A 14876-nucleotide genomic window follows, 5' to 3' on the forward strand; every position below is an offset into this window, starting at 1 on the left:
TATGACCTGGAAAGCAGCCCCCCCCCCCCCCCCCCCCTTCTCCAGGTCAGTAGAACATTCAGTTCGACGATAACTGTGCACCCGACTAGGCCTATATTAGGCTTAGCGGACCCAGCTGTTCCGTCCTCGAGAGCACCTTGTACACGGCTGAGTATTACAGGCCGTCGAAGAGACCAACCGGGCAATGGCGGAGGTTAACGCGGGAAGCGTCAGTTACGTGGTAGAGCGGCAATGATGCCCCTAATTTTGATGAGGTCCGCTAGAAAGCTGACGTTTAGAGCGATGAGAAACAGGTACAACAGGCTTTGACGTTAAAAAAAAGCGAACCGAGGGACGAAAAGAAGAGTCAAGAGCTTGCACCTATCGTGTTCGGCGCAACAGCGCGCGCGTTCGAATGCACCCCGAAGGCTGCCTGCCACGTAAGAAGCTAGAGAGAGGCCTCCTACCGGGGCTGGGCCTGAACGCGTCGCCGTGCCCTCAGAAAGGATTCGGCAGGCCGATCAAGGCGGGTGAGAAACGATAAACAGGGCTCACCCATTGCGGCGGCGGCGGCGGCTGGTGCACTCGGGGGCCGGGACTGGCGTGCCTTCCGGGTCGGGAGACAGGAGCGACTACGAGCCGCACGAGTCGCGAGCCGTGACACGAGCCTCTCGTGTTCCTCGTCTCGTTCACCCTGCGGGCCAATCACGAAGCCGGGCGGCCGAATACGCGATTGCAGTGCCACCACAGGCAGCGCAGCGTAGAGAAAAAAAGGTAGAGCGTGGAGCGTGTCCTGTAGTATAATCGAAGATGAAGAGAAGAAAGGTTTCGGGGTTTCGTTGGACAAAATTGCGTTCCCTGATCACACTGTAATCGCAACTGATGCGTCTGTTTGTGCACAGAAAGCATCGATTGGAATTGTTTCAGATCTCTTCCCTAGAGTTTTTCGGTGCGCGTCCCGGATTACACATCGATCTTTTTAGCAGAGTTTATGGCAATCGGGCTAGCACTACTAAAGGTTCCCTGCAGTAAATCAAAAATAATTTTTCTATCAGACTGTCTTTCTGCTTTGTTGTCACTGGGGTCAACACGAGATGCTCTGTTGAGCCTCTCACTAAAGTTCTTCATACCGGGGTGGGTGGAAGAAATACGCTTCATCTGGGTTTCCGGTCACTGCGGTATTTTCCAGAACGAAGCGGCAGACTTCCTGGCTAAATCAGGTCTTGATGCATCTGTTTCATGTACCATCCCTAATATCACCGATTTTGGAATGTCCCGTTTTCAGCGTTATCAATACCTAGCCGCTTCATGCAATGATCCCTTGCTATCTACAGCCGAATACCAACATCTCATATACTCATGTAAATCCCGGCAGTGTGAGGTAACGATGACTCTCATGCGATGCAGGATCCCCCACCTTAACCTCTACTTATGTAGATGCGGGTTCAGCCCCACAAACCTTTGCGAGGCTTGCGGTGAGATTGAAAATATTGAACATTTCCTTGTCACTTCCCGAAGGTTTTCACATCAGAGAACGGTACATTTAGAAATTCCACAGTACGCTTTATTGAGCGAGTTGAAAGTTGTTCATTTTGTGGAGTAAAGACAAGGGATAAGGGAAGACAAGGGAAGGAACGTGTCGTATATTCTTCATTCTGTCCGTTGTCTCGTTTTCGCTTTTCCACAGAATGGAAATTCCAACAGCATAATTGGAATTTGCGTGGTCGGTACCGCTCCTACTCTCCTTCTGTGCGAGTGCAAAAGGATTTGCGTTGCCTCAAATTTGTGAGTATTCACATAATTACATCGCAGCTGGAGACAGATTCCTTTGATAATTGTATTCAAAAATTACAAACTTCAAATTTTTTGCTCCGCATTATTTTCCTTTCATTTAATTGTGCCATCTTAAGTCTTAGTTTTTTGTTTAATTGATAATTATTTTGATACTATATTTCAGTATCTCTAGGACTTTTACCAGTCCACACTGAACCCTGGCCACTGCCCCTTCGTGGGTATGTGCCATTTATTGAGTAGAAGGAGAAGAAGAGGGAGAAGAAAATTTTGTTGGCTTTAAATGTGGCATAGCTTCTTTGCAGCAGTATATGACTTACATTCTCTTTACAGGATTTTGCAGTTATACTTAGATGCCCTTGACCAATGGCTAACAGATATCAACTTATGCATCAATGTACAGAAATGTGCATTGTTAGTATTTCCCATTTCTAATCAGGCTCAGCAGGTTAACATTTCACTAACGTACCGGCATAATGTGATACCTCAGGTGTGCTCTATAAAGTACCTCGATATGACGCTTCTCTAACTTGGAAGACTCACATAAAGCAAGTTGCTGCGAAAGCAGCAAGGACGGTGGGAATGCTGCGTAGGCTGAGCAGCCCTCGGTGCGGTATGCGCAGGCACGCTCTTCTGATGAGTTACAAAATGTATGTTCGCCCTATTTTAGAATTTGGCTGTGTCCTGTTTTCTGGAGCCGCTGCATATAAACTGCGTCAGCTTCTACTCTTAGAGGGAGAAGGTCTTCGTCTCTGTTTGGGACTCCGTAAGTTTGTGTACAACAATGTTTTATACTTTGAAGCACGGTTAATTGCCAGCTCTTACCTCTAGGTATCGCCTTCTGACAGTCCAAACATTCTCAAAATTATGCGATTTGGAGCAACATATGACCAAGTTGATTTTACTTAGTCATCCAGGGGAATTATTTAGTGTAATGGGATCTTGATTTCAATCTCCTCAAATTTGTTTCGTTGAAGCCTTGCTGGGACCACTAAAGGTGCGAATGGCTGACATTTTTCGGGTAGGACCAATCACATCATTCGTGAACGTAATCGTAGATGATATTATCCAAGTAATGCCAAATTATCACCTTTTCCCTTGGTAAACGGCATACTACAGGAATACTTGAGGACCTTTTGCTCACATGTTATAATTGCGACTGATAGTGAAGTGAAGAAAAGGAGGGTACGGGCATTTTCTCTCTGCCGGGGTGGCGCAGTGGTTACGGCGCCCGACTACTGTTCCCAAGGACGCGGGATCGAATCCCGGCCTCGGCGGCTGCTTTTCGATGGAGGCGAAAAGCAAAAGGCGCCCGTGTGCTGTGCGATATCAGTGCACGTTAAAGAACCCCAGGTGGTCGAAATTTCCGGAGTCCTCCACTACGGCGTCTCTCATAGCCTGAGTTGCTTTGGGACGTTAAACCCTACAAACCAACCAACCATTTTCTCTCAGTCAGTCCTTTGGTCGGGCGTTTTGTCTCCATCTTCCAGATTTCACCCCAATTTATTTCGCGGAGTTATTGGCTGCAGTTCTTGCCCTGCGTAGGTTCCCAAATTATTATTCAACGGCTATAATACTTACCGATTTATTATCGATGTGCACTTCCCTATCTGCGTTCTCTGAATCGCAGTTTGAGCATTTAAATTTCTCATCCCTCCTCAAGTTCAATCGATCAGGATGTTAAGGGTTCCTGGTGGCAGGGGCCCTCATTTCAATGAGTCTTCTTTCCTAATTCCTAAGTCACAGGAATTCCTAATAAATTAACATTTTGCGTACTAAAACTAGGTTCTTTGATTTACAATACACATCACCAAATCAAAGTTGTGCATTAGTCACCGATGCTGTCGCCGTTTCTTTTCTAATAAGAATATTCTAATAAGAATATTCCTGTTCAACCTGTTATTAAAGAGTATGTGTATATGAATGACTGTGAAAGATGTTCATTCGTTATATTAGTTTCTGCAAGCCTACTTTAATGCCCTTGAAGTGCGGCTGAGTAAGGTAGAATTGTTTCTTAACATGAACAACTACTCAGAAATCGTTTTCTCATCGACATATCTTTTTTATATGTCTCTCTTCTGTATTGCGGTTCACATACCCCGCAGGTTTCGCCCTTTAAATACCTAGCTGTAATATGCCGCTCTCTGTTATAGTGGCGATCTCATATAAAAAAAAAATAGCTGTGGCTTAGCTAAGGTTAAGCCTGGATATCTCGAAGCGAAAAGCCGCTCGTCTAGCCTGGCGCTTTTCATATCTTTGCTGCTTTTTAACCAACTCCCAATTTACCACTTCTGGATCGGTGTTTCTGCGCCCTCCGACTGTTGCTTCCTCTTCTCCATCCATGGCGAGCACCTGCGCCGGTTCTATGAGCAAGCGTGCCTTATATACCCCCCCCCCCCCCCCCCTTCCTCCCCTCCTTACAAATGCGCACTGCACACGGCTGCTGCGGAAAGTCAAACGGTAGCGAAGAGGAGAAGCGGCCCCGTACATGCTCAATAGCACCTGGCGGCGGTGACAGGTAAGGCAACGGAGTCAGCGGTGGCAGCGGCGACGGCGGCCACCTGCGCCATGCATGACGTCACTCGGTATCGCGCATGCGCAGAAGTGGCAAATCTTGGGCTCTCGCTTGAAAACAGTTACTTGCAAGGCGAGCGCTTCTTCGTCGCCTGAATACAATTAGTAATAAAAAATTTGGTATGCGCAGTAACAATTCTCTTTCGCTATAAAATTTAAGGCCAATTCTGGAATTTGATTGCTTTTTGGTAGTCCAAATAAAAAGCACAACCTTTGCTACTTTTGTAAAGGCGCGCTTTACGAAAGATGGATAATCGTGTTAACCAGTACGCACAAGGAAAGAAAAGGATGTGGAGGAATCGCATTCGAAGACATATGTAGTGAGAGATATTCGAACGTGCAGTTTTCAGGATGAAAAAAGAAGAAACTCAAGGCTCTAGAAAATCTCCAACTACGAAATTTACTGTACAAGTATGACCAAGGTTTCATGAACTAAGCTGACAATTGTGCGATGCCAAAAATATGATGTCAGGCGCTGTTTTCTACCAATATTGAGATCATAAAAAGAAAATCAGCGAAACATGACGATCTCATTGCCAAATAAAGCTTATTACTATAACTAGGTAATGAGCCTGGCAATGGCACAGGGTCACATATCTTTATTTTCCGTTCATATGCTGTACACAGAAACTTCCCTAAACATTTTGGCTACTAAGCATTGAATTTGATACGGCATTCATACTACTAATAATTATCACCATGTCATTATTACTGAACTAGACGTGACTTGCATCGCTTACGTTATCATGAGTTCGAAGGTTCCACACGAGGCCAAATACCCAGGGTTCGCACATATTTCAAGTAAACACCAGTCTTCACTTAAAAGAACACAGTGCTAGTCAGCTCAAGTCACCCTCGTACTCACTGTGAAAACAATCGTGCTACAGTGTATCAAATTGAACCTCCCAGCTCGTTTCGCAGTCGCAGTAGGAAGTTATAGAGCGCCTTATGCCACAAGTCAGGATTGTCGCGGTAAGCCGGATGCGATCCTTTAGGGATCTCTACTGCAACGCTATTGGGAAGCAGCTGCAGTACTGCCGAGCTGGTACTTCGGTCGTGCTCGCCAAACACAACGAGCGTCGGTACTTTTACGCAGCTCAGGTTGGGAACCGGCTCAGGTAGATGGGCCTGGAGCGCTGCGTACACTGCAGACTTGTCCACCGGAGTATCACCGGAGCCGCACTGCACCTGCCGCAGCACACTCCAGCCGACGGGAGCAACTGGAACAAAACCAGCCATCAGTTGCCAGTGCTTCACTAAAAAGGGCAGGCTGAGCTGGCCACTCAGGCTGGGGCTCACAATCACTGGACGCTCCAGGCGAAGTGCTGCTACAAGGCTGTGTAAAAAGGCAGCTTGGTCCGAGATCTGGCCTGACGGTGACTTGCCGAAGCCGGGCATGTCGATGGCCACTACTCGATATCCCGCCAGGCCTAGCGTGCCGAGTGTGCCAAGGTTCAACCAGGTCTCTGATGAGAAGGCTGCTCCGTGCAGCATCAGGACGCTCAATTCGGGGAATGCCCCATCAGGTTTCACCTCCCGATAGAATACGGTGAGGCCGTCGACGTCGACAGTCGATTGTGCTGGCTTCACCTGCTTGGCTCCTGTGCTGACGCTGCTCGGTATGTCCATCTTGGTGTAGTCAAATGAGCGCCACGAGCTCGCGACGTCAGCTGAGGATGGCGGAGGAAGGTCTTTCTTGGGGACGACGATATTCGTCTTTTCTTCTATTGTCAAGAGACCAGAAGAAAACAGGAAGAAAATTTAGTGCGAAAATGATTTTCATGCTTTGAAGGTAGCTAGAGAAAAAGGAAAAGAAGGAAGGAAGCGGATGAACGTCATACTTCATCGCAAGATACAACAGAAGAATGATGCGGCAAGTGCCTAAAAGAATGCCCTCAAGCCAAAGGCTGCAGTAGTTTTTCATGTTCAGTTCAGTTCAGTCGTTCAGTCGTGTCCGACTCTTCGTGACCCTATGGACCATGTCACGCCACGCTTTCCGGTCTCTATCTTCCTAACATCACATAACTTCATCTGCAGTGCCTCGAGGATGCCATCTAACCATCGCGTTCGCTGCCTACCCCTTCTCCGGCGACCCTCAACCTTTCCCAACATCAAATATTTCTCCAGCGACTCCTCTCTTCTCATCAGATGACCAAAGTAGCTGAGCTTTAACTTTAGAATTTGACCCTCCAATGAGCAGTCAGGGTTTATGGTCGACAATATCGACTGATTTGATCTTCTGGCAGTCCAAGGAACTCTAGTCTTCGCCAGCACCACAATTCAAACGCGTCAATTCTTCGGCGGTCAGCCTTTTTCACAGTCCAACTCTCACGTCCTGGTTAATTACAACACGTAACAAGGCAGTTGGCTTAGGGACCTCGTTTTAGGGCAGTTTACTGTTTTCTTGCGAGTGACATCCCTCTATAGCCCTTTAAGTTTTACTTCATATCTAAGAATATGTGAAAACACCTAATTTTTTTTTTCACGCCTGTCAAATGTTTATATCATAATAGCGTGCACCCAACAAACACAAGCCACGTATTTAGAAATGAAAACGGCATTTGCTAAATTTCATATCTTCAGCCATTCTGTGTGAATATTGATCGCGTCCCCTATTTTATCTGCATCTGCCTTGCACTAAATGCCCTCCGCACGCATCCAGCGTTTGACTCACGAGTGAATACGGAGCAATGAGTGGCAGAGGAGAGCTTACCTGTCACATCTGGGTCAGATTCTAAGTGGAAAAGAAAACAAATGGACAGATGATTGATGTACAGATCGGGGAAACAGTTTGAGATGTAAAAAGGGTGCGTATACATAAAATATACGATGCGACGTTTTTGTATTGTTTGAGTCCCTATTTCCTTTCTATACGCCTATTTACTATTTTGTATTCCAGTTTACAGTATGCGGCTAAGAAGTCTAATCGACCTGATGGCTTGACCTCAGGTGGAATTAGACATGGGAAACCTTAACTATACCATGGCTCATTTCGAGGGAAGAGCGCGCTTCTTACAGCGTTCTCAAAGGAGCCTGTTTCCAACCGCCGTGGCTCTCCTGAGGGGTCGCTACATACCACACCTCTTGGCTTCTGCCAGCGTCGTTCAGGCGCAAAGAGTGTACCGGCTTGCTCGCCGTCCCGCTTGCACCAATTGCAACTTGCTAGTTTTCGTAATTCAACTCTTAGTTTTCATACAAACAGCGCGTAATCAGCTTCCGAGATTTCTCATCTGTGAAGCATACAGAACAGGTATATATTACACAAGTTCGCACGTCCGTATGCCTGCATTTTCACTTGAGTCTGAGAAATACAGACGTCAAAACGTCTACCACTAAGTTTTGTAACACTCTGTGGTATTCCTTTTGACAGGAATAAACCGGTTTGTAGAACTATTTACGACTTGAAGCGTTTCCACTGCAAACTTTTGAGGAGTTGGGATTACGAAACCTTAAAACGACGGTCGCCGCCGTTTTAGTTCGGCTCGAAAGCAACAATAATGAGAGATAATGGCGCTCCACACATCATTTATGAAGAGCAGAAATTTGTTCACAGCAAAGCTACCAGGTATCCCGCGTGGTGAAATCTTCTCCTTAACATGAATGTTCGTGATTTTTATAGCATATCACTCTGAACACCTATAAGTCTTGCTACTTACATCTGTGATAGCTGTACTCGGTTTAATGGATGAATACGAAAAACATTCAATCAAGTAATTCAATGCGAGCACCTCTCCGGACGTGATCGGATTGGCTTGGCTTGGCTTGTGGAGTTTAACAACCCAAAGCGACTCAGGCTATGAGAGTCTCCAGAAGTGAGGGGAGCATCAAACCATAAATACTATCCTCTCTCAAAACTGACCGCCCTTCTGAATTAAGCATGACAAGTACGATTAGTGGCAGGTACTTCCGCGAAACGAAATAGGGAGGGGGGAAGTCCGCTGCTCGTTGTGAAAGCAACTGCCATTATAATTGTTGCGTTTTGAAAGCAGCTCCTCCCTGATAAGAATCTTCGCACGATGCACATAACTAAACTGGAGAGCTAGAAAAGTGCTGAGATATCTAAATGTGCAGAACGAAGTTTTCGGAGGACTTAAAACTAAAAAATAAAAAAAAACATATAACCGCCACAGATAAGGGCAACCGCATCTCCCAAGCTTAGTTCGAAGCAGAAATAACGTGATGATTGTAGGGGAACTTCATTTTGTTCATTCTTAATCATTATTTTCTCACTTGTTTTCTCAAGGCAAGTTGTTTAAGCGAGCTATGCAAGTCGTGGCGCCTGACAAGAGGCGCCTGTACACATGGACTTCACCGGACGGTCTGTACAGGAATCAGATCGATTATATTCTTTGCCGGCAGAGATGGAAAAGCGCTATACAAGCAGTAAAAACCAGGCCTGGGGCCGATTGTGGCACCGATCATCAACTTCTTGTTGCCAAAATTAAGCTTCGATTGAGGAAAACACAGAAAACTAGAAGGCCTTTCAGGTATGATCTGGATCAAATTCCATTAGAATATGCTGTGGAAGTGAGGAATCGATTTCAAGAATTAGATCTAGAAGACAGAGAGCCCGAAGAGATGTGGACTGATGTTCATGATATAATACAAGAAGTTGCTACTAAGGTAGTTCCAAAGCAAAAGAAATGCAAGAAAGCAAACTGGTTATTTCAAGAGGCTTTGCAAATAGCTGAGGAAACGAGGATGGCAAAAGCTATGGGGGAAAGAGAACGATACAAGGTTCTCAATGCGGATTTTCAGAAAATAGCAAGGAGAGATAAGAATGCCTTCCTGAACATACAGTGCCAAGCAGTTGAGGACAACCGCCAATTAAGGAACACAAGAGCTCTGTATAAGACAATCAAAGATATCAAAGGAAGCTTCTGTGCTAAGCTGGGCGTGATAAAGGACAAACGAGGCAAGGACCTCACTGAAGCCTCAGAGATAAAGAAGAGGTGGCAGGAATACACAGAAGAACTGTACAAGAAGGATCCGAATGTGCAAACCCAACATAAGACGGTTGTGATTACTGATCTCGAGCCGGGCATCCTGAAGAGTGAAGTTGGATGGGCCTTAGCCAGCCTTGCTATGAACAAAGCTAGCGGAATTGATGGCATTCCAGCTGAGTTGCTTCAACACCTCAACCATGACGCTGTTAACATTATGCATACATTATGTCAGATTTGGACAACCCTGCAGTGGCCACAGGATCGGAGGAGGTCAGTTCACATCCCCATTCCAAAGAAAGGCAGTGCCAAAGATTGTTCCAACTACCGCACGATCGCGCTTATTTCGCATGCTAGCAAGGTGATGTTGAAAATCCTCGAAGGTGGGCTGCAGCAGTATGTGGATCGGGAGCTTCCGGACGTGCAAGCTGGGTTTCGCAAGGGCAGATGAACTAGAGACCAAATTGCCAACCTTCGCTGGATCATGGAAAAAGCAAGAGAGTTCCAGAAACCCATCTACTTCTGCTTTATTGATTATGCGAAAGCGTTTGACTGCGTAGATCACAGCAGATTGTGGCAAGCTCTCCAAGAGATGGGAGTTCCGATTCACCTCATCTGTCTCCTCAGGAACCTGTATGAAGGACAAGAGGCCACAGTCAGAACTGGGCATGGTCTTACTGATTGGTTTCCGATTGAGAAAGGAGTGAGATAAGGCTGCATACTGTCGCCCTGCCTATTTAACCTATATGCAGAGTGCATCATGAGGAAGGCCGGTCTGGACGGGTCTTCAGCTGGAGTGAAGATTGCTGGAAAACGTATCAACAACCTTAGATATGCGGATGATACCACTTTAATGGCAGAAAGTGAAGTGGAACTCAAGAGTCTTCTGATGCGCGTACAAGAAGAGAGTGAGAAGTTTGGGCTTAAAGTGAACATTAAAAATACAAAGATCATGGCGTCTTGCCCTATCAAGTCCTGGAGCATCAATGGACAAGAAGTGGAAGCTGTGACAGATTTCCTCTTCTTGGGCTCCAAGATTACCTCGGAAGGAGACTGCAGCCATGAAATTAGGAGACGCCTGCTTCTGGGAAAGAGAGCAATGGTTAGTCTTGACCGCCTAGTAAAGAGCAGAGACAATAGTCTGCCAACCAAGATCCGTATAACTCGTGCCATGGTCTTTCCAGTTTTGATGTATGGATGCGAGAGTTGGACTGTGAAAAAGGCTGACCGCCGAAGAATTGACGCGTTTGAATTGTGGTGCTGGCGACGACTATTGAGAGTTCCTTGGACTGCCAGACGATCAAATCAGTCGATAATGTCGACCATAAACCCTGACTGCTCATTGGAGGGTCAAATTCTAAAGTTAAAGCTCAGCTACTTTGGTCATCAGATGGGAAGAGAGGAGTCGCTGGAGAAAGATTTTATGTTGGGAAAGGTTGAGGGTCGCCGGAGAAGGGGTAGGCAGCGAACACGATGGTTAGATGGCATCCTCGAGGCACTGCAGATGAAGTTATGTGATGTTAGGAAGATTGTGAGAGACCGAAAAGCGTGGCGTGGCATGGTCCAAAGGGTCACGAATAGTCCGACACGATTGAACGACTGAAGTGATGCAAGTCGTGAAAACGCAAAACATTGGTGTCCGCAAAAATTAAGGGAGATTTGGCAGCAACTGCCAGCACGCTTATCAAATAAATTCAAATTACTTTCGAACTCCTCTCTGGGCTGCGAAAACTATAATTTCCTTTCAACAAACATTCTGAAAAGTTCTACGGTGCGGCAGGGGGGGGGGGGGGGGGGGTGTTAACTAAAGACTCGAAAAATTGCAAGTTTCATTTTCTGCAGGTTAGACAGCCGACCTCGGCGGCGGTGAACCGCAGGACGCGTGTTTGCAGTGAGCTGTTACTGCACGCTAAATGGTGGTCGAAACTTTCGAAGCGCTGCAGTAGGGCGTCACTCTTTTCTTGATACGCTTTGGAACCTTAAACTCCCTAAACACGCCAATTATATCAACCTGCATTAGGCAGGCCTAATGATAGCCTCTGCCAGTCCGACATTAACTATCAGATGCTTGTAAAGACTGCGTCGGCACGCAATGTTCTGCTTTTAGGATCGCATCATTTTTTCAAATCATCTCTTAACGAGTAATAGTGATTTGTCTTTCGATGGCTTTAACAGTCTAATTTTTCTACGAACGTTTCGTATACATGAGAAATACGCTGGCGATGTACAGCTAAAGCAATTACTGTGTGCTTTCTTTTATTTTCATCTACTCACCACGAAACCCACAGGCTACGGGGCGAACTACACCAGCGGCCATAAAAACTGTCTGCGAGCAAAACGTGGGGTCGTCGCGCCCCTAGCGGCGGCGCGCAGCGTAACTGAAAGAAAAACACCCCATTTCGCCCACCATTACTGCGAATGCCGTAATAAAAACGCTCGCTCTCGTCGATACTGGCCGTGGTTTCCTGACCGACGCACCATCAGAACATCACTGTGGGCGAACGCCACAACTGCCATATAGAATATTTTTATGCTCTTCTTAGACTGAATGAACGGGCGTGCACTAGTACAGAAGAATAGTAGTAGATAATTTTGGCTTTTAGCTAGCATATCTTGCTTGTTCTGCCGAAAAACCGCCACAGTACCTCATTTTAAGACTTAAAGAACAAGTCGGAAAAAAATATGGAAGCCTTTTATAGAGTGTACGCGATTGTGCAGTCGTATGTAGTGCTGGCATCGTAAGAGAGGGCCGCTGTCGATTTTCAATTATCGATAGTCAGGCGACAAACCCCAGCATTGGTGCGTAGGCAGGTATCTGTTTATAATAGTACACGCTTACATCTTACTTTTGAAGCTCATCTACGGAATGAAAGTGTTGGACTGTGCAAGGAAGAAAGTACACGGGATGCTATAGGATATTCGCGACGGTTAAGTGAACCTCTTAATAGGAGCCTAAGCTTCGAGACATTTTAGTTCCACCCCTGGGGTCTGACCGAGCTGGGCTTAAAGTGCACTAGAAGTGAACTGAACATATAAAACATTCGAAATTCCCTCTGTGATGTTGAAGTGCAAGGCGCCACATGTCACATGGTGGCAGGCTTGAAGACTGAAATCATTATTTCATCTTTCATTGAAAATATTTTCTCCTTTACTGACAGGCTGTCGAAGTTGGTTTTTATTATGAGCCACTTTCCAATAGCGCAAGGCGACAGAGAGGACGAGAAGAGGAGCAACGTAGAATCGCTACAACGAGGAGTTTTGTGTCGCACTTTTTAAGGCGAAAAGGGCGTTGCTTGGCTCATGGGCGGTGGAAATGCTCGCAAGGAATGTTCGCTGAAAATGTCCACATGAACTGTCATTTCATCCGCGCTAGGAATCGAAGCACTATTCGCCCAATTCTCCAGCTGAGCGTGAAAACTATTACTCCACGCCGGGCTGCGTATTACCGAACCATATCCCGTAGAAGCACTCGAGCAGACGACGCTCTCAGCGAGTAGAAACGGCGATTGCTGCTGAAAGGTGCCTCTGAATGGAACATAAAGGTAACATACACTCACTGAAGGCAGGAAATGATTACGGTGAAGGTAATTACTTAGTGTCACCGTTGTCATACCATCACCTCGTGGTTCTGTTTACGGCTGGGTTTTCGGCTATTAAGAACCAAAAGCATCACATAGTGCAGCCTAAGCGGAAGCGCACCTCAGGAAAGTTGTAATTTATTTTAATGTTGTGAACTGTAAAAACATACATGCAACAAATTGTGCTTAGGGTATTCGAGAACAGATGTCTTGAGTGCAGAGATAAGTAGTGTTAATACAATGCGCCACAGAAGCGACACGAAGGGCTGGCTTTAAATGCGCTCTTATTATCTTTGCCAATATTTCCGCTATTTGTCGCCAGATGATACTGCTGAGAGGACTCTACCATTGAGAGAATAGAATCACGTGCCAGACCGTGGTCTGCTCGAGTACTCGGGATAGGAATACGCCGCCGGGCTCATGAGAAACCGATCATAATTCTCCTTGTCCAGCGTGATAATGATAGGAGCAATGACAGATACGATGGAGTTAGTGATAATGGAATGATGGTAGCAGCGATGACAACTAAATGACAATGCATGTAGTTGATAATGATGATTGTAGTGATAGTGATGATGAGCGTAGGAATGACAATATGCAATAAGTGAAAACATTCCTGTAAAATGCCTTTGGCCATTTGCGCTTTCTAGCAGACTTAAGTGCAGTCCTGTAATTTTGTATTGTTTTTGTCCGTGTCACTTTCCGCAAGCATTAGGAAAGGCTCTGTGAAAAGAAGAGATAAATCTGGCCAAATTCTTTGCACTGTTGGTTCCGTTTTGAAATGCACTTGGCGAGGAGAATGCACGCATATTATTGCAAGATTTTCACGCAACAATCCGTGCTGGCTTTCTACCTGGGGCGGATAGTAGCGAAGGAGAGACTCACCGTCAGTTTTCTGCGACAGCAGCACGAAGGCAACGATGCCGACCAAAAGGAGGAACCCTACTATACCACCGATGACCAGTGGCATGTTGATACAGGATCTAGCCGCCGCTGCACTGCACGCAAATGAAATGTTATGAATCTCACTCTCACTCTCTCTCACTCATTTAAAATGTGAGTGTGTGCATGCTTTTCAATGATTCTTTATCTAAGTGAGAAAAGCGGTGAAGGGAAACGATAAACTTCACCTATCTCCTTATCCTCTATGGCGCCATTCATAGCCTAGATATGTTGCAATGACACGTGCGCTAGAGCACCGTTTCCTTTTAGCGCCGTAATTTAATAATATGCGTGCTGTTTAATATATAGCAAGCATACGTTGAACGCTTTCACTAGATTTCTCTTAAAAAGTTATCGTGTTTTGTGCGTGATGTTATGTGGGTTGCGACATTAGAAATCGGTGCATGTGCTATGAGAAACGCTGATGGGATTCCGGTTAAGGGCGAACCCGCGAGATTCTTTACAAAGCAACTCCGGAGGTTTTTCACATTCGAATATTGCAGTAGAAATTTTACCATAGGTTCTCCTCTTCGTCCTGACGCATTCTACAACATTTGGGTGCCGTACAACAATCTGTTCACGCACAACACGGCTTTAAAATATGCCGTTTTCATGGCTTAAATTGAGAGTATTTCTGCGGACAACACTGAGTTTCTGACGTCACAAACAGTATACCGGCTTTACTGTCCACTTCCTGCGTGGTTATGAAATTGCGAGGCTTATACTGAACTACCTCAGACATTTTACGCAGTGCGTCATGATTTCCATACTTTATTATTACTATCCTACGCACGTACGAGTGTTTTAATACTGAGTGTGACGTCACCATTTCGTCAACTGGGACGTCATTTATGGCCGTGATAGCAGTTTCGGTTTCGATTTGCTGTCTTTTTTAAAAATATTTTTAATTGAAATTTCAAAAAACGTTTTTTTTTTTGTGTTGGCGTCAGGACATGCCGAGGAATGTAATTCAACTAAAAACACAAAATGTTGAAAAACCACAGGAGCTGCTTTTTAAGAAGCACAAATGGTACTGGTAGTTGATGCAACACGGTACTTTGAAACAATT

The 14876-nt window shown here is 45.7% G+C and overlaps 1 protein-coding gene across 1 annotated transcript; it reads right to left on the reverse strand.

The window, feature by feature from the left end:
* Nucleotides 1-5235: 5235 nt before the first annotated feature.
* LOC146176579 (putative protein-lysine deacylase ABHD14B) lies at nt 5236-13835 on the reverse strand. The gene is made up of 2 exons (XM_084581331.1): nt 13751-13835; nt 5236-6068 (listed from the first exon to the last, which is right to left on the reverse strand). Exons 1-2 carry the CDS (start codon nt 13833-13835, stop codon nt 5236-5238), a joined length of 918 nt encoding a protein of 305 aa, XP_084437457.1.
* Nucleotides 13836-14876: the final 1041 nt, after the last annotated feature.

This window comes from Amblyomma maculatum, chromosome 10 (assembly GCF_055883805.1).
Source record: "Amblyomma maculatum isolate TAMU_Amacu chromosome 10, ASM5588380v1, whole genome shotgun sequence".
Lineage (NCBI taxonomy): Eukaryota > Metazoa > Arthropoda > Arachnida > Ixodida > Ixodidae > Amblyomma > Amblyomma maculatum.